Source organism: Globicephala melas, chromosome 19 (genome assembly GCF_963455315.2).
Source record: "Globicephala melas chromosome 19, mGloMel1.2, whole genome shotgun sequence".
Taxonomy (NCBI): Eukaryota; Metazoa; Chordata; class Mammalia; order Artiodactyla; family Delphinidae; genus Globicephala; species Globicephala melas.
In genome coordinates, this window is record NC_083332.1 from 33,758,238 (window position 1) to 33,776,050 (window position 17,813).

General features: G+C 49.5%; 1 protein-coding gene across 1 annotated transcript in view; it reads left to right on the forward strand.

The window, feature by feature from the left end:
• The window catches only part of SLC6A2 (solute carrier family 6 member 2), a 36,651-nt gene that overhangs the window by 6,529 nt on the left and 12,309 nt on the right, over positions 1-17,813 (forward strand). Inside the window, exons 2-4 of the mRNA XM_030832933.2 lie at positions 4,680-4,811; positions 5,546-5,783; positions 14,674-14,812. Of these exons, the coding sequence (XP_030688793.1) occupies positions 4,680-4,811; positions 5,546-5,783; positions 14,674-14,812 (509 nt within the window). The remainder of the gene's footprint in view (positions 1-4,679; positions 4,812-5,545; positions 5,784-14,673; positions 14,813-17,813) is intronic.

A 17,813-nucleotide genomic window follows, 5' to 3' on the forward strand; every position in this document is an offset into this window, starting at 1 on the left:
GTCCTCTTACCTGGACCCTGCTTCCCCAGCCTGGACTGTGTTACAGGCCTGCACAGCCCCAGGCCCAAGGGGAAGCCAGAGGCTGTGGACAGAGCTTAGACATGTGGGCACAAGAGTCCACACGTACGTGCAAAAGGCCTCACACACTGCTGGTTGGAGCTGAGGTGGGGATGAAGCAGGGTGCGGGCTCCCCCCAGGCCTCCACACTCCAGCGCAAAGCTCCAAGAACTGGGGATTCCAGATTTGAACTTTATAATAGAACCATGCTGAGTTGTCAAGGTAGGATGACAGAGCAGGTTTGGCTTAACAGCTGTGGCCTGAGTTGTCACCTTTAAATATGTGGATATCGCAGGGTAAGTCTCCGCCGGTGCTCTTGTCCCCATTTCTACAAGTCGGGTGGGCCTGCTGCATGCAGCCCTGTCTCTACTGAAATCTCACCTTCTTTTGCACCCCGATGTCTATACCCTTGGGGTACCTGGGAAGCGGGGACAAATCTGGCTACCGTAGGCATTGACCAACTTTTTCTTGGAATTCTGGTGAAAGCCACGGGCAGTGACCACCCATAGCTGAGCTACAGGCACCAGGCGAACGGTCCTGTGGGTTTTCACTTCTTAATACATCAGGATGTGGCCAGTTTGAGGAATCCTACCCTCCACCAACTGGGAAGCTGGGCCAGTGAGGTCTCAGGGACCCTCCTGTCCCTCCTGCAGCCCCTCCCTGATCAGTCTCTCCACCCCCACACCAGGCCTGGCCCACACCTCCTCTCGCTGAGCCACCTCCCACAGGCATCCCGTCCCCTCCCCTGGGGTCCTCCTCACCCACCAGGGGTCTGCTCCAGCACTTCCCATCTGAACTGAGTGACCACTGGCTTCCCTTTTCTGAGGACTTGACATTTGCACAGAGGAGTCCAGAGCCCCTCTCTGACCAGTAGGGTTCCTCTCTAATGGCGGGGCGGCATCAGGCAGTGTGTGCCAGACAGATGCTTTTCTTACTGAATTCATCCAAAGGCCACGGGTCGGAGTCCCTTTCGCAGTTGACAGTCTTTTCTTCCTGTGTTCATGTGAGTGTGTTGACGTGCAGAATCCGTGTGTACCTTTGCATGAAGATGTACAGGTGTGCATCTGTGTACGTGTGTGGATGTTGGAGACCCCTAGGAGCTGAGACCCTCGGGAGGTCTGCCCCTGTCAGCCCAGCCAGAGCATTCCAGAGCCAGGATTCTGGGCCTGTAGCTCCTCAGGTTCTCAGCTCTCTGGCCCTGCATGAGGCTGGATGAAGCTTACACTGCCACGCATGGAGATGAGGCAGGGCCGTGGGAATGTGGCACTTATGGGCCTCGCAGAGCAGTACCTTCTAGGAAGTTTGCAACCAGCCTCGGTGTCCCAGGAGCTGCTGCAGGGCTGTTTCTAGGAGAAGCATCCTTAGCTGACCTCAGGCACCCCTGAAACCTCTTTCTGACTCTTCAGCTCTGTCCTGGCTTCCTCCAGATCTTTCTGCAAGGGGGCTTAGGCCATCTCCCTGGTCGATGTCCTCTTTTAGAATAAGACACTGGCCACTGGGCAGCTTTCTGGTTTTCATTCATACTCAGCCATTCCAACATTCTTGAACGTTCCCCATCTGTTACCACCTGAAGCTTTGGCTGCCCCGCATCAGACGCACTTGGAAGAGTCTTGGGCTTGTGCAGACCCATAATCTTTCCTCCTCTCCTTCCACTGGAACTCCCAGCCAGCACAAGAGGGTTATTTACCTACAACTGGGCAATTTACCTACCTGTTGGCAGTGCCACCCAGAGGGTTAGAGTTGAGAAAACTGGCCAATGGGAGATCCCTGGTGAATTGGCTGACATTGCTTTTTCCTCTGGTTGTAGAAAAGAACATCTAGTTGACAGAGGCAAACCACGGGGCTGAGATCTGAGCCATGACTCCTGGCTTCTTCCTTCCCTGTTGTCCCTTAGACCACTGACTTCAGTCTTCAGGCCTGTTAAATACTCTAATACAGCTACTTCCCTTACTCTCTGGCTCCAGGCCCCCAAGGGCAGTGACAGGTGGCCACAAGGCAGATCCAGATGTGGAGCCAAGCAAGCATGTTTACTAGTTTGGACAAGCATCTTGACCTTTCTAAACCTCAGTTTCCTCATCTTTTACATGGGATTGGTGGTAATTCTCAGGGATGGTTTTAAAGGAATAATTATGCAAAAACTTAGTGTGTGGCTTGGCATATAATGGAGCTCAATAAATGGTACTTGTTACTTTCACCAGCTCCACCGTCACCACCACCACCCCGACCTCCATCAGCATCACCGGCATTGCTATCAGCAGCGTGAACAGACGTGGGTTCTAGTGCCAGACTAGCCCTCTCTGTGTGGGGAAAGAGAAGGGTGGAGATTGAGAGTAGAAATGAGGAGGGGAAGAGAGAGGTTAGCATGTGGCCGTTTCAAAGAAGTCCAGCCTGGAGCAGGGGCTGGAGGCTTGGAGCAGCCCATGACCAGCAGACCAGCTGGCTCAGCTGGCCCCAGAGTCCCAGTTTCAGATCACCCTCCACCAAGCCTCTATGCAGACTCATGTCCTCCATCGAGGCTGGGATATTCTGGAATCAACAGAATATTTTGGGAATGGCTCTGGAGCTCTGGAGCCAGGCAGACCTGGGCCCAAATCTCAGATCTATCACTGACCAGTTGGGTGAATTTAGACAAGTCACCAAGCCGCAGTTTCCTCCTCTGAAAAATGGGTGTAGCAGTTGCCACCTGAGATGGTTTCTGGGTAGGATAAATGGGATCACAGATGTCCAGTGCCCAGTGCCCTGCTTGATACATAGGAGGTACTCATGTTCCAGTGGTTTCTTCCCTACTGCCCACCCTGCTAGTCCGTCTTCTGCTTCAGAAGGACTGGGTCTCAGAGCACTGCAGCCAAAACTTCATGCTTTGTCCCTAAGAGCCCTGGGCTTCCTGAGGAGAAGCCCTGGGAGGAAAGTGGAGACTGACAGTCTGAGTAGCTGGGGGAGTTTGACCCTGGGTGCGTGCGACTTTGCCACAGTTCTCTGCTAGCCTGATGCCCCGGTTTCCACATCTGTAAAATGGCGGTAGTAATACTTTTAGGGTTGTTGTGAAGATGGAATGAGATATTGCATGGAACACAGTGCTGGGAACACAGTAGGGAATATTATATTCCTAATATTATCATCGTTACGCATTTCCCGGTTTCTGCACTTTCCTAGTGCGGGCGGGTCAGAGAGTGTTTGGTTTCCAAGGTTACGACATCTCAGCCAAAGGCCAATGGCGGGAGGAGTGTGGATCTGGCCTGGCCACCTCCGGTTGCACCAGGCCAAGGAGCAGCCTAGGCTGACGTGGCAAGTACCCCTGTGAGTCACCTCACGGCGTCAGAGCCCGTTAAGCTCACCCCAGGCTACCAGGCGTACTGAGAACTGTCTCTGGAACTCAGACGTGTCTAATTCTACCAGGAATTTTCCCAGGGACTTGCTGCTGCCCATTGCCAAGGGCTCCCTGTAGCTTCGGCAGTGTTCTGGGTGGGCATCTTCCCTGGTCAGAGACTTGAGCCTCTGACCTCTTTGATCCGGTGTTTGTTTACCTTCAGCCAGCAGTAGCAGAGTGAGCTTGATGGTTGGAAGACATGAATGCGAATCCTGCTTCTGTCACTTAGCAACAGTGCAAGCAAAACCAATTCGACTCCCTTCTCTGCCTTCAGTTTCCCCTGGGGGGAAATAATGACCCTCTCTGATTATTTCTGTGAGCTGATGTGAGACTAAGGACAATCCAGTGAGGTCATGTTTGGGAAAACCCGAGGTGACCTTAAACTGATATAGACATGAGCAAAATGAAAACTCAGTCATATGTAACTTTGGGCACTGTCTCTCCCTCTCTGGCCTCAATTGCCTTACCTATAAAAGGAAGGGTTTGGGGTGATTGGCATTCCCCAGAGTTGTGATTCATGAAAGAAAGGGTTCTATGTTGAAATTAATTTGGTAAAGACTGCACCTGATCTTCCTCATAGCCCGTCACAGCTTGTGCTTGTGTATCAAAGGCTAGGAGAATCCTGCAAGAAACAAGCTTATTTAGCTTTTTTTTAAATTATTTTTTTAAATTTACTTTTGGCTGCTTTGGTTCTTTTGTTGCTGTGTATGGCTTTCTCTAGTTGCGGCAAGCGGGGGCTACTCTTCGTTGCGGTGCGCAGGCTTCTCATTGCGGTGGCTTCTCTTGTGGAGCACGGGCTCCAGGTGCACGGACTTCAGTAGTTGTGGCTTTCAGGCTCTAGAGCACAGGCTCAGTAGCTGTGGCTCATGGGCTTAGTTGCTCTGCGGCGTGTGGGATCTTCCCAGACCAGGGCTCGAACCCATGTCCCCTGCATTGGTAGGCAGATTCTTAACCACTGCGCCACCAGGGAAGCCCAAGCCTGTTTAGCTTTGATGAACACAGATTTTACTAATTTGAGCACAGAGCCTCACTATTATGACTATGATTATGACTACTGCTATAACTATTATTATGTTATGGCTATTTGTATTAATTGCTCTGATTTACCTACCACAAGACATCCCTTGAGAAGTGGCCGGGTGCCATGAATGAGGACCCTCACAGCTCTGGCTGACATGGGTCCACACATTCTGAGGGGCAGGCCCAGGGCTGAGCAGGGATCTAGGGGCTCACACTCTGCTTCTGTGTCTTCCAGGTGCCTTTCTGATCCCGTACACCCTGTTCCTCATCATCGCCGGCATGCCCCTGTTCTACATGGAGCTGGCTCTGGGCCAGTACAACCGGGAAGGGGCAGCCACCGTGTGGAAGATCTGCCCGTTTTTCAAAGGTAAAGAAGGAATCTGGGGGAGTCAAAGGTTGTTCTAAAAGACTTCTGTGTGCCCCTGGAGAATCTGCTCCAAAGGTGGGATCTGCGGTAGACCAGCTCTCTCGAGATTTACAGTTATTGGCAAGGTCAAGCACGTCCACCGTTCAAAGTTACACAGAACGCGTTGGAGGTGTCAGGGACAGCTTTAGCCTAGAAAGTCTGGAAATCTGGGTTCCAGTCCAGGCTGTACAGCTGAGTAACCAGAGGGAATCTGTTTTCCTGATTGGGAAAAACTCATAGAAGTGTCAGAAGTACCCAGAACACATACCACTACTCTCCCCTCTTGCTCCCATGGCAGACATGATAAGTGGATCACGTGCCTTTCCACCGTGGGCAAGGGGCTTCCTTCCGCTGGGAGAGAATGTTATCATGCTTCAGTGTTATCCTGCCCAAGGGGTGGGGGGAGCTGGGATACTTATGCTCCAACACCCGACCCGGCTGCTCCCTGGGGCATTAAATGTCCTGGCACTTTCGCCTTGCCTGATGATAAGTGGACAGAAGGGGCTCCAGGGGCAAGAGAGAGCCCTCAGGCAAAGGAATGGGAGGTGGGGCCCTAGGGGGTTTAGGGCTCCGACAATCTGCTACAGAAAAAAAGAGAGGTGTGGGGGGTCGGGTAGTGCAATGGTTGGAGCAAGCTCCCCAGGAGAGGTGGTTCTGAGGAAGCCCCTGCCTGACCCCCTCTGCCCCCCACCCAGGAGTTGGCTACGCTGTGATCCTCATTGCACTCTACGTTGGCTTCTACTACAATGTCATCATTGCCTGGTCACTCTACTACCTCTTCTCCTCCTTCACCCTTAACCTGCCCTGGACTGACTGCGGCCATGCCTGGAACAGCCCCAACTGCACCGACCCCAAGCTCCTCAACAGCTCCGTGCTGGGCAACCATACCACGTACTCCAAGTACAAGTTCACGCCGGCAGCAGAGTTTTATGAGTAAGTCATCAACCCCTTGTCCTGTTCACACGGGCGCATCAAGACCTGTGCTGGGCAGGACCTGAGCCAAATGCTAAGGAAAACCACAGAAGGGGAGGGGGCCACACCAGTCACTGTAATGTGTACTCAGCAGCCACCACAGGCATGATCCTGGCTAGAAGCCAAGGATACAGCCGTGGACTAAGCTTGAGGAGCTTGTGTTCTGGCGCAGAATGGGGGTGGGGAGACAACACACTAGCAAAAAGGTAAGGAAGCAAGAACGCTGTACAGCGTGAACATGCCCTTCAGGAAATCAAACACATTTTAGGGAGTATAAGTGCTCTTAAGGAACTAAAACCAGTGCTACACAGTGATTGTGTAGGGAAAAGGAACTTTAGTGCAGGTGGTCAGGGAGGGCTTCTAGGAGGAGGTGTCGTAAGAACTGATGAAGTCAGCCAGGGGAACACCTAAGGGCTCAGCTGGTAGATGATGGAGCTGCAGTGAACCCAAGTCAATCTGATCCTGAAGCTGTCACCTGGTCCACCGTGTGCTGCTGTCTCTCTGGGGCTTCCATGGGTGAAAGTAGCCAGAGTTTGTGAGTGAGATTTAGGAAGCGGGAGGCAGGCCAGCTGTGTAGAGCTCAGAGAAATTATTTGGACTATGTGTATGAGAGGCACTGACTGGTGTAGAAGACAGAACATCTTTTAAAAAAAGAAACATTTTATGTTGAAATCATTTTAGAGGTAGAAAAAAGTTGCAAATGTAGTACACAGAGCCCCTGTAGACCCTTCACCCAGTTTCTCCTAATGTTGACACCTTATACAACCATAGTGCAATGATTGAAATCAGAAAATTAACATGGATTAACACTCAACCTGCTAAAGACTATTTTTGAATTTGTTAGTTTTCCCACTAATGTCATATCCTGGTCCAGGATCCAACCTAGAGTCCCATGTGGCATTTAATTGTCACATCTCCTTAGTCTCCTTCAATCTGTGAGAGTTCTTTAGTCTTTCCTTGAGTGTCATGCCCTTGATGCTTTTGAAGAGCACTGGTCAGTTTTTCTATAAAATAGCCCTCAGTGTGGGTTGGTCATTGTTTTCTCCTGATTAGACTGACTTTGACATTTTTGGCAAGAATAACTTGGAAATGACATTGTGTCCTTCTCGGTGCATCATATCAGGGGGTACAGGATGCCAGTCTCTTATTACTAGGCATGTTGACCTTGATCACTCAGCTAAAGTGCTATCTACCAGCTTCCCCCTGTGCAGAGGTAGCATTATTCTCTGTGATTAGTAAGTGTCTTCTGGGAAGTTACTTTGAGGTTATGCAAATATCTCATTTGTCATCAGACTTTTGCCCACAGTTCTTACCATCCTTCAGTGAGTCTTGCAAACAAGGATTATTATTTATAGTGTTGATCTAAAGTGATTTCTAGTCCCATCATTCCCTCTAGATTAATTGAAGAGAAAAGTCCCTTTTCCCCTATTTATTCATTCGTTTGTTTACTCATTTATTCATTTCTATCAGTATGGGCTCATTGGTATTTATTTTATTCTGTGGTTTTAACCCATAGCCATCATTATTTATTTTGTTGCTCCCTAGAATCCTCTCAACCTCTACTCCGTCCTTTTAAGTCCTTGAGGTTGGTAATAGTCAACTTGTTTTCAGTCACCTTATTTCAGATGTTTGCATGGTCTCTTCAGAATGTAGCATCTATTGTCTTTATGCTTCAGGCGGGGGTGAGTCCCATTTTAGCAACCCCTACGCAACTGTTAGCAGCTAAGCAGAAAGTCCCTGGTACAAACTGTGGGGCAGGACAAGTAAATCCCACTCAAACCTCACTCTCAAGGTACACGTGGTCTGAGTAGTGATTGGAAAACTTTCCAGTAAAAAATTAGATAGGAAATATTTTGGGCCTTTGTGGGCCACGTAGGTCTCTTGCATATTCTTTATTTGATTTTACCCTTTAAAAAGATAGAAACCATCCTTAGCTCACAGGCCATAACTCAATGGGCCACAGCTGGATTTGGGGACGGGGCGGGGAGGGGCGGGGCATGGCTTGGTCTGCTGGTCTGGAGCAGTCCTGCTCAGGAGAACTCCCCGTGATAGAAATGTCCTATGTCTGCACAGCCCAGTGCAGTAGCTACATGCCACACGTGGTTAGTGAGCAGTTGAAATGTGGCTAGCGTGACTAAGTTGAATTTTTTTTTTTTTTGCGGTACGCGGGTCTCTCACTGTTGTGGCCTCTCCTGTTGCGGAGCACAGGCTCCGGATGCGCAGGCTCAGCGGCCGTGGCTCACGGGCCCAGCCACTCCGCGGCATGTGGGATCTTCCCGGACCAGGGCACAAACCCACATCCCCTGCATTGGCAGGCGGACTCTCAACCACTGTGCCACCAGGGAAGCCCTGAATTTTTAACTTCATTAATTTTCATTCATTTATGTGTAAATAGCTCGTGGTTACCATATTGGGCAGTGCAGGTCTAGAGGATGGAAAACAACAAATTCACCAACACCAAAACCTTAGGGCCACTCTGCTTTGGTCCTATATATTCCCTCAGCTAAGGACCTTGGAACGAGTCCTGATCATCCAGAGAGTGGGGTTCCTGAGGACCATTTCCACTCCTGCCATCTCGGTGCAGCATGACCAAGGAGCCTTGGTGTGGTTACAGGTGGCCTCTGGAAAGTCTGCTGCCTCCTGGGGCTCGAGGAGTCAGGGTTCTCAGGGCCCAGGAACTACCCTCAATGAGCCATGGTGGAGAATTTGCTAAGGGTCCTGGACCTGTGTGTCCACCTACCCCCATCTGTGTTTTCTGCAGACTTCAGCAGGCATGTGCACAATTATGTAGATTTGGGAATTTTGTGGGGAGAGGGTCCACAGTTGTCATGGAATTCAAAATCCTTCTACAGCCCCAGACGGATCTGAAGGACTGCTGTTACTTAAAGTAAGCATCTAAGCAACACCATCGTCCCTGTCTTTCTCCTCATCACATCAACAGCTAATCACTTACCGTGTGCCTCAAGCTTTCTGCTAACTTCTCTGTATGTGTTATTTCAGTGTAAGCCTCACACCAACCTGATGAGGTTTCTGTAACTCTTACCTTCACTGCATATGTGACGCAGCCTCATTTTGCAGATGAATAAATCACTGTAAATCACTGGCCCATGGCCACATGGCTAGTCTTGTGCAGAGCCAAGATTTGGACCCAGACGGTTTGCAGCTACAGGACTCGAAGAGTGGGAGCCCCCTTACACTTTGCCCCCAGGAGCCTCACTCTCCTCACCCTGGCCCCTCCCTTGCCAAGCAGTGAAACTCCAGAGTCTGCAGGCTTAACTTCTGTGTTATATTGGATTCTAGCCATTATAAACGGCTATTATTATTCCAAAATACTGTCATAGTCACAACTAACATTTATCCAGCTTAGATTATATCCCAGCCATGCATTTGGAAGTGACATTTGAAGTGGGTTTGAATCCAGGAAGTCTGGCTCCGAAGTCCAGGCTCTTAGCCCAGCAATGCTAAACACTGGCTGCTCATTGGAACCACTTGGAGAGCTTTAAAACACACTGATGCCTGGATCCCACACCCAGAGATTCATTTCATTGGTCTGGGTGCAGCCGGTGGGGCGTGGAGATTTGTATTAACAGCTCCTCCAGTGATTCTAATATCCAGCCAAGGTTGAAAGCCCCTGTCTTAGCCACTGCATTCTCCCATCTCAAACAGAATAGGATCCTTAGTGGGCTCAGGCTAACATGCCTACAGGACCATGTCATGGAAAATCTAGGGCCTCCTTTATTCTTCTCCTTAGGGGTGTGGCCTCGGACAATCCCAGAACCCTTAGGGACCTTGCAGGCGGAGGTTTTAGGCCTTCCTAGTTTATAAGTGTGGTTTGGACTAGGAGATGGTAAAGGATAGTGGAGCTGAGGGTGCTGCATGATACATGTAATTGGTTCCATGCTTTCTCCTTTATCATCTCATGATAAAGGAAGAAAACATGATCGTTCTTTTTGCTCTTGGCAACCCTCGTCCTTATAAATTAAAATGGGAAATGATAGCCTTGTCTCTAGTCTAGTTATTATTTGATTCCTTCTCTGACGTCTTCATAGCCAGCAGATCTGCCCCAGCCGAAGGGAGAAGTGAGTTGGGTTTTGAAACCCAGGTTGCTTTAATTACAGCCTTAAACTTCCTCCCAGCTTGGCTGTGAGCAGAATAAGGTGGAAGAAGATGACATTCTCTTATGTGGGGCTGAAGGGGCTTGGGGGATGTTGTGGGGAGCAGAATCCAAGACTTATTTCTACAGCTTTCTGCTCCACAGAGCTCCTATCCCCTCCCTGCCTCCCCCTTCTTTCCCCTCCTCCATCCTTTTAAGTACATCCCCACCCCAAGCTTCACAGCTGCCGTGAGCCAGGCACCAAGCATCTTCTCATATCCAAGTCCCATTTAGTCCTCGCAGTTCATGGAGGTGGGAATTACTCCTATTTTCCAGATAAGAATGTAGTGGTACAGGTTTTAGGGAAGTGGCAGAGCTGGGATCCGAACCCGGGCCGTCTGAGTTAAGGCCCTCATCCCATCCACAGGCCTCTCCCCTGTCTTCTCTTCCATCCCATCAGAGTCTCCAGTGGGGTGTATTGGGGACAGGAGTGCAGGAGTGTCTGTGGGTAGATCAGAGCCCTTCTCATGCATCTCTTTCTCACCCTGAAGCTGCTTTTGTGTGCTTCTCAGTATCTAAGTCATGAGCTGCCTCTGGATTTGTTTTTGCTTTCTTTTGTTTTTCTTACATCTTTATTGGAGTATAATTGCTTTACAATGGTGTGTTAGTTTCTGCTTTATAACAAAGTGAATCAGTTATACATATACATATGTTCCCATAGCTCTTCCCTCTTGCGTCTCCCTCGCTCCCACCCTCCCTATCCCACCCCTCTAGGTGGTCACAAAGCACCGAGCTGATCTCCCTGTGCTATGCGGCTGCTTCCCACTAGCTATCTATTTTACGTTTGGTAGTGTATATATGTCCATGCCACTCTCTCACTTTGTTTTTAATGGCCCTTTTATCTAAATGCTTCTGCTTTAAAAGTTACCCCCTCTCAGTCTGGGGACCCAGCAGGTAGGACTCCCAGGGCCAACCAACCCTGAAGAGATTAGTTGGTTTTTTTTGCTTTCCTCAGAGCCTGCTGGCCGATTCTCTTGCCATCTTGTACTTATTTAAGCTGACAGATTGAACATATCATTCAAGGGAACAAAACTTCGATACTCCCCAGGCTCTAGGCCTGAGGCCAAATAGCCCAAGGCTGAAGGAAACCCCGAGGCTCTGTAACTTAATCTGTAAAAGGGCACCCTTGGTGAACACGCTCAGGGAATAGAAAACTTCTACCCGCTGCGTGTTCCTGGTGGGGAAGAGAACTCTCCCTCCACCCCAACACTAACCCTTTGCACTTAAATGTCAAGTGAGATCTGAGCCCGTTTGGCCTGTAGACATCGGAAAGTCTGGACCGTGTGCTCCATGATGATTCATTTTCATTAAACTGCTGGAAAACTACAACAAACAACAAAGTTACTTGTACTAATCCCCAAGACTTCGGCCTGTTACGGGAGAGGAGGCTGGATTCACTTTTCTTGGAAATCAGCTCTGGAGTCTGGCTTTTTCACTGATGAAATATCTAGACAACCACTGCAAGGCTGAAAGTGGACCTCACACACATGTGGGTCACCTGGGCCGGTTAGGAGGCATTTCGGCCATCTGATTGGATTCTAGAGTCATTTTAGCACGTTTGAGGGCAAGCACAGTTGGTTCAGTGCCTTTTTTTTTTTTTTCATGATTTTAACAGTCAAATTGGCCAAATGGTTATTGATACCATTCAATACTTGGCCTGTATGGAAAGAAATGGGAAGAAGCAAGATTAAGAGTCAGATGGGCTCAGTACCTGATTCTGGTTCTCCATATTTTTAGATATGCCCGGCCTCTCTTCTCTTCCAATCTCCTCCCTTCCCTTCTCTCCCCTCCCCTCCCCTCTCCCCTCCCCAACCCCATGCTTCTCCTCCTCTTCCCCTCCCCCTTCTGCCCTCCCCCTCCTCCCCTCCCTTTTCATCTCTCTCCCCCTACTCTTCCCCCTCCCCCCTCCTCCCCTCCCCCTCCTCCCTTCCCTTTTCCTCTCTCCCCCCTACTCTCCCCCTCCTCCCCCTCCTCCCCTCCCCTTCCTCCCCTCCCCCTCCTCCCTTCCCTTGTCCTCTCTCTCTCCCTACTCTTCCCCCTCACCCTCCTCCCCTCCTCCCCTCCCCTTCCTCCCCTCCCCCTCCTCCCTTCCCTTTTCCTCTCTCTCCCCCATTCTTCCCCCTCCTCCTCCTTCCCCTTCTTCTCCTTCTTCTTCCTCTCTCTCTTTCTCTCTCTCTCCCTCCCTCTCCCACTCTCTCCCTCCTTCTCATCATAGGAGAGGGACCTCAGCCAGGGCCTCAGTTTTGAGCTGAGACTAGCAGGGACAGAAGTTCACCAGGCAGATACATTGGGCCAGGAAGTGTGTTCTAGGCATAAAGGAACAGACGGTTCCAAGGCCCAGAGTGACGAGAGCTTCATATAATTCGGGAATGACAAGTGGCTGGTGGTCGCCAGGAGCCAAAGGCATGGTGTGGCAAGGCATGGGGTGCCCTTGGTACAGGGCGACTGAGAAAGGCCTCCGATTCTGAAAGGCACATGTCTTTATCCTCTCTCCCAGGATTCCACAGCGCTGACGCTTTTGACATTTGGGGCTGGATAATTGCGGTGGGAAGGCTGTCCTGTGCATTTTGGACGTTTAGCCTCATCCCGGGCTTCTGCCCACTAGACACCAGTAACACCCCTCTGCCCTCCAGCTGTGACAACCACAAATGTCTCCAGCTGTTGCCAAGTGTCCAGGGAAAGCAGGGGCAAAATCGCCCCCAGTGAGAACCACTCTTTTAGGTGATAAGGAGCCTCTGAGGATTTGGGGGCAGAAGAGTGACAAAGTTAGAACACAACTTCAGATGAATCGGATGGTTCTACAGCAGCACAGACTGTAGATTTAAGGAGGCTGACTGGAGGTAGAGAGACTGGGATGGTGGGAGGATGGGGAGCTTTTTACAGTAGTCCTGGAGGAACAGAATATGGGTCTGGCCTGGCATCGGGCCATGAGGACGGGGGTGTTGGTTGAGCTGATTTCCAAGAGCTAGGGCTAGGAGGGGCCAGACACAGAAACTGATTGCTCAGGAAAGTTGATGCAGGGTGAGTAGTTTCTGTCCACAGCATCCTGCCTGGGGGCAGTGGGGATGAAGGCCGTCCTGGAGATGGGGACACGGGTCTTTGTGGGCCTTGATCAGCCACACAGCTCTGCTCATTCATTCCTGAGCGCTCACTGCAGACTCCTCTGTTTTCCTGTCACCACCCACCTCCCTCTCCCCATCTCGCCCCTACCACACCTGGCCACCCCTTCTCAACTCACTGGCTCTCCCACAGGCCCGCAGAGAAGACACCAGCCAGCCCCTCAGTGGAGCCCGCCACAGGGACTCCCTTGGCTGAGTTTTCTGGGCACTCCTTAGCTTCTTTGCCAATGCCCGCTGCTCCTTGAAGGCTGGGACTCAGTCAGAATGATAGTTACAATGACCATTGGCGCTGAGCATCTCCTGGGTTCTAGGCACTGTCTCACATTCTGCAACGTAAGCCTCGCGAGAGCCATTTTACTGAAGAGGAAAAGGGCTCAAGATGGGGAATGTTTGCACCAGCTATTGTCACCCAGGAGTTCCATGTGGCTGGAGCCATCACCTGCTTGTCCACAGCCTTGTCACCTGCCCCCAGCAGTCCTCTTTCAGTTTTGACTTCTTTCTCACGAAATTAGGTGTGTGAGATTCATCCATACGGAGCTAGTTGCTATATAATATTCCAATTTATGAATATATCATAATTTATGTAGTCTACTGTTTTTGTTTTGTTTTGTTTAATATTTATTTATTTATTGGCTGCATTGGTTCTTAGTTGCAGCACGCGGGATCTTTCGTTGCAGTGCGCAGTCTTCTCTCTAGTTGAGGCGCACGGGCTTAGTTGCCCCAAGGCATGTGGGATCTCAGTTCCCTGACCAGAGATCGAACCAGCATCCCCTGCATTGCAAAGCGGATTCTTAACCACTGGACCACCAGGGAAGTCCCTGTAGTCTACTGTTTATAGATATTTATTTTGCAATTTGGGGTTGTTATGAATAATGCTGCTATGAACATTCTAGACCATGTCTTTTGGTGAACATATGTACAATGTTTCTACTGGGCAAACACCCAGGAGTGGAATTGCTAAAGCAGAGGATACACATACCTTTAGTTGGGGTAGATATTCCCAAATAGGAGAAAAGTTTACTCTTATCTCAGTCTCTAGACCAGGGATTCCAAACCTCAGCAACATGGGAATTTTGGAGGCTGTCCTGTGCCTTATAAGATGTTTAGGTTGTCCTGTGCATCATAGGATGTCCCACTTCTCTATCCTCTAGATGTCTCCTACCCAAGTCGTGACAATCAAAGACATCTCCAGACATTGCCAAATGTTCCAGTGTCCACTGCTTTAGACCATGAGTGCTATGAGGGCAGAGACCTTTCCTCTGTTTACCATCTCCCTAGGACCTGGCTTGCAGGTGGCACTCAAGAGATATTTGTTATGTTGAAAGCTTCTGTTACCGTTTAAAAAGCAGCCTTGGGTGGGGACTTCTCCCCAGATGAGTTGCTGGCCCAGGGCAGGGAGGTGCTGGGCACAGGCCATGACTATGCAGGGCAGGTCCAAGTGATGCAGGGCTGTAGCGGGGGCAGCCGAGGGCCTGTCTCCATCAATGTGCACTTTCGAGGACTGGCCTGTGGTCGAGGCCTTGATCATCCTCCCTGACGACACCATCTTCCCCGGTCCGCTCCCCTCTCCTCCCCGCAGACGTGGCGTCCTGCACCTTCACGAGAGCAGTGGGATTCATGACATCGGCCTGCCCCAGTGGCAGCTCTTGCTCTGTCTGATTGTCGTCGTCGTCGTCCTGTTTTTTAGCCTCTGGAAAGGAGTGAAGACATCAGGAAAGGTAATGTCTTTGTTTCTCTTTCAGTTGGGAGGTTGGCCTCAAAAAAGATGTTTTTTTCTACCTATAAACAGGTAGTTGGTGAAAAGAAAAGGTGGTGCTAGAAGTACAAAACCTGGGTTTGCACCCCAGCTCTACCACTGGCTCGCTGGAGATTTTAGATGAATCCCCTCCCTTCCCTAAGCCCAGGACTCCCCAGCAGTAGGATGAGGGAGTGCAAGTGGATCAGAGTTCTTCACAATTTCCCACCAAAGCCTCCCTAATAGCAGAGACCAGGGAACGGGACACCCCAAGGGTCTCTGGAAAAAGCCCAAAGCAACCTGTTGACATGTGTTTGATAAATCTTAAATTCTGGACTAAAACTGCATGCAAATATTGCAGCCTTCTCTAGCATATAACCATTTCCTTCACTATAAAATTGATTGTTCCCACCTCTGAATTTTTGAGTAAATGAGAATGCTCCAGAAGATATCTAGATGAATCCTGGGGCATCCTCTGACACAGTGCGGAGTGCCCGCAAGGGTCTACGTTTCCTGGAGAGAGGAGCACAGGGTTTGATGACCTAGGAGAGCCTGCCAGAGTTGGCATTCTGACTTAGGTGACAGTGCCCCCCATAGTCAGCACCTCATGGTGGAGTATACTCAGGTCATGGCCCACATTGATTCTGAGCCTGACGAATATCATGAGAACAACAGCTCCATTTGGACCCTATGGGTCCATGTGGAGCTTGGCTGTATTAAAGAGGCTGTAGCTGGGAAATATTCTGTCCAGTGTTTTGGTTAGCTATTGCTGTGTAACAAAATACCTCAAGATGTAGAGCTGTAAAATAACAGCCATTTTATTACCTCTCATGATTCTGTGGGTTGACTGGGCTCAGCAAGGTGGTTCTTCTGCTCCATGTGATATTGCCTGAGCTACACGTCTGGGGGATTGACTGGGCTGGAACCTCCAAGATGGCTAACACTCATGGATGGCAGTTGGTACTGGCTGGGAGCTTAACTGGAGCTGTCAACCAGAGCAACTTGGGTAGTTTCCATACAGCCTTGCCCTGTAGCTTGGGTATGTCACAGCATGATGGCTGAGTTCCAAGAGCATGTTCCAAGCAGACAAGCCCCAATGTACAAGTAGCTCTTCCAGTCTCTGTTTTCATCATGCTTGCTATTGTCCCAATGAACAAGATAAGTCTTGTGGTAAAGCCCAGAGTCAGTGTGGAACACACAGTGTGTATGTTCATTGGGGGTTACAAGGCAACAATAATCAGGTAGGCATGAATTTATGAGAACCTTCATTAGGCAACTGATTTTGAATTTTTTTTAATTTATTTTATTTATTTATTTCTGTCTGTGTTGTGTCTTCATTGCTGCACGTGGACTTTCTCTAGTTGTGGAAAGCGGGGGCTACTCTTCCTTGTGGTGCACAGGCTTCTCATTGCAGTGGTGTCTCTTGTTGCGGAGCACGGGCTCTAGGCTCACAGGCTTCAGCAGTTGTGGTACACGGGCTCAGTACTTGTGGCTCGCGGGCTCTAGAGCGCAGGCTCAGTAGTGGGGGCGCATGGGCTTAGTTGCTCCGCAGCATGTGGAATCTTCCTTGACCAGGGATCAAACCTCTGTCCCCTGCGTTGGCAGGCAGATTCTTAACCATGGCGCCACCAGGGAAGCCCTAGGCAACTGATTTTGAAAAGTGGGGTTCATCAGGGTTCTCTCTGGTTCTCCTAAAGTCTTGGTTATGCCATAGATAGCAAAGATAGTGACAGGGGACCAGCAGCCAACGGGAATGAAATTTGACAAGAGCCTGAAGTGGAACTTCCTATCAGCATATTGGAGACATGGTATCTGCCCCAAGGAAGAACCCAAATGAAATGCAGACCAGGGCTTGGAGGAATTCTAAGATAGAGCAAAACCAGGCTAGGACCACAACCATCCCAACACCTGACACACAGTAGGTCTTCAGTAAATATTTATTGACAGAGTAGTGAGGAAAGAAGGGAAGGGAGGAAGAAGGGTAGGTGGGTAAATAAGTTTGGGGAACTTCATTAAGTGTTCTTTTGAATTCAACTTGGTAAACATTTATGGATACCTACTATGTGCCGGACTTGATGCTAGTACTAGTGATGCAAGAAGAAATAAGACAGATTCAATTGATTGTAGTATTATGTGTGTTATAGCCAGGTAGGTGTAGGTCAATGTTATTATTTTCTTGCATCTCCGTTCAGAGACATATGTGTGTCCCCCTTTCAATAAACACTAATGGTCACAAACTATACACACTATTATAGATCTTGCTTTTTAAAAAACTTAACTTTACCTTGAAAACAATTTTACATCAGGTAGGTTGCACTTTAATTGAGATACAAACTGTGGGTTTTTCAACTGTCACTAAATCAATTTAGTGGGTCACCACAATTTTTCAAAATGAAATCGTCTAAATAATAACAGTGTGCATTGCACATACTAAAGATAGAGATGTCTTGTGGAATTTTTGCATTTCAGTTATAGCAACCCATACGTCTCGATAAATAAGGTTTTTCTTACCATGAGTTCCCATGGTCCAAAAACCATAAGATGTTACATTAGTGGAAGAAGGAAGCTCTTCAGACTGAGAGGGTCTGCAAAGACCATGGAGAAGGTGGCATTGGGCTAGGTCAGGTAGAGATGGGGCAGAGGGAAAGGGTTTTCAGCTGCAAGCAAAACTACAGAAGCCCCAGGCCAGCCTTGTCCAGTCTCTCTGTGCCTCTCCTGGGTATCGAAAGCAGGGCTTTCCTGGCCTCTGCAGGCAGCAGAGCTGCAGAAGGTGTATGAACTCTACTACTGCTGCCGGCCTGGGTGAGGGGCCACCACGGGCTTCTAATATTACACCTCAAGATTAAGTTTCCTGTAGCCATCGCCACATCGCCACAGCCTGCCCCACCTTGTATAGCACTTGGCTGGAGCAGGCCTGAGTTGTCTATGGGGAGACTGATGCTAAAGAGAAAAGGAGGGGAGACTCGCATGCTCCGTTTCTTTGT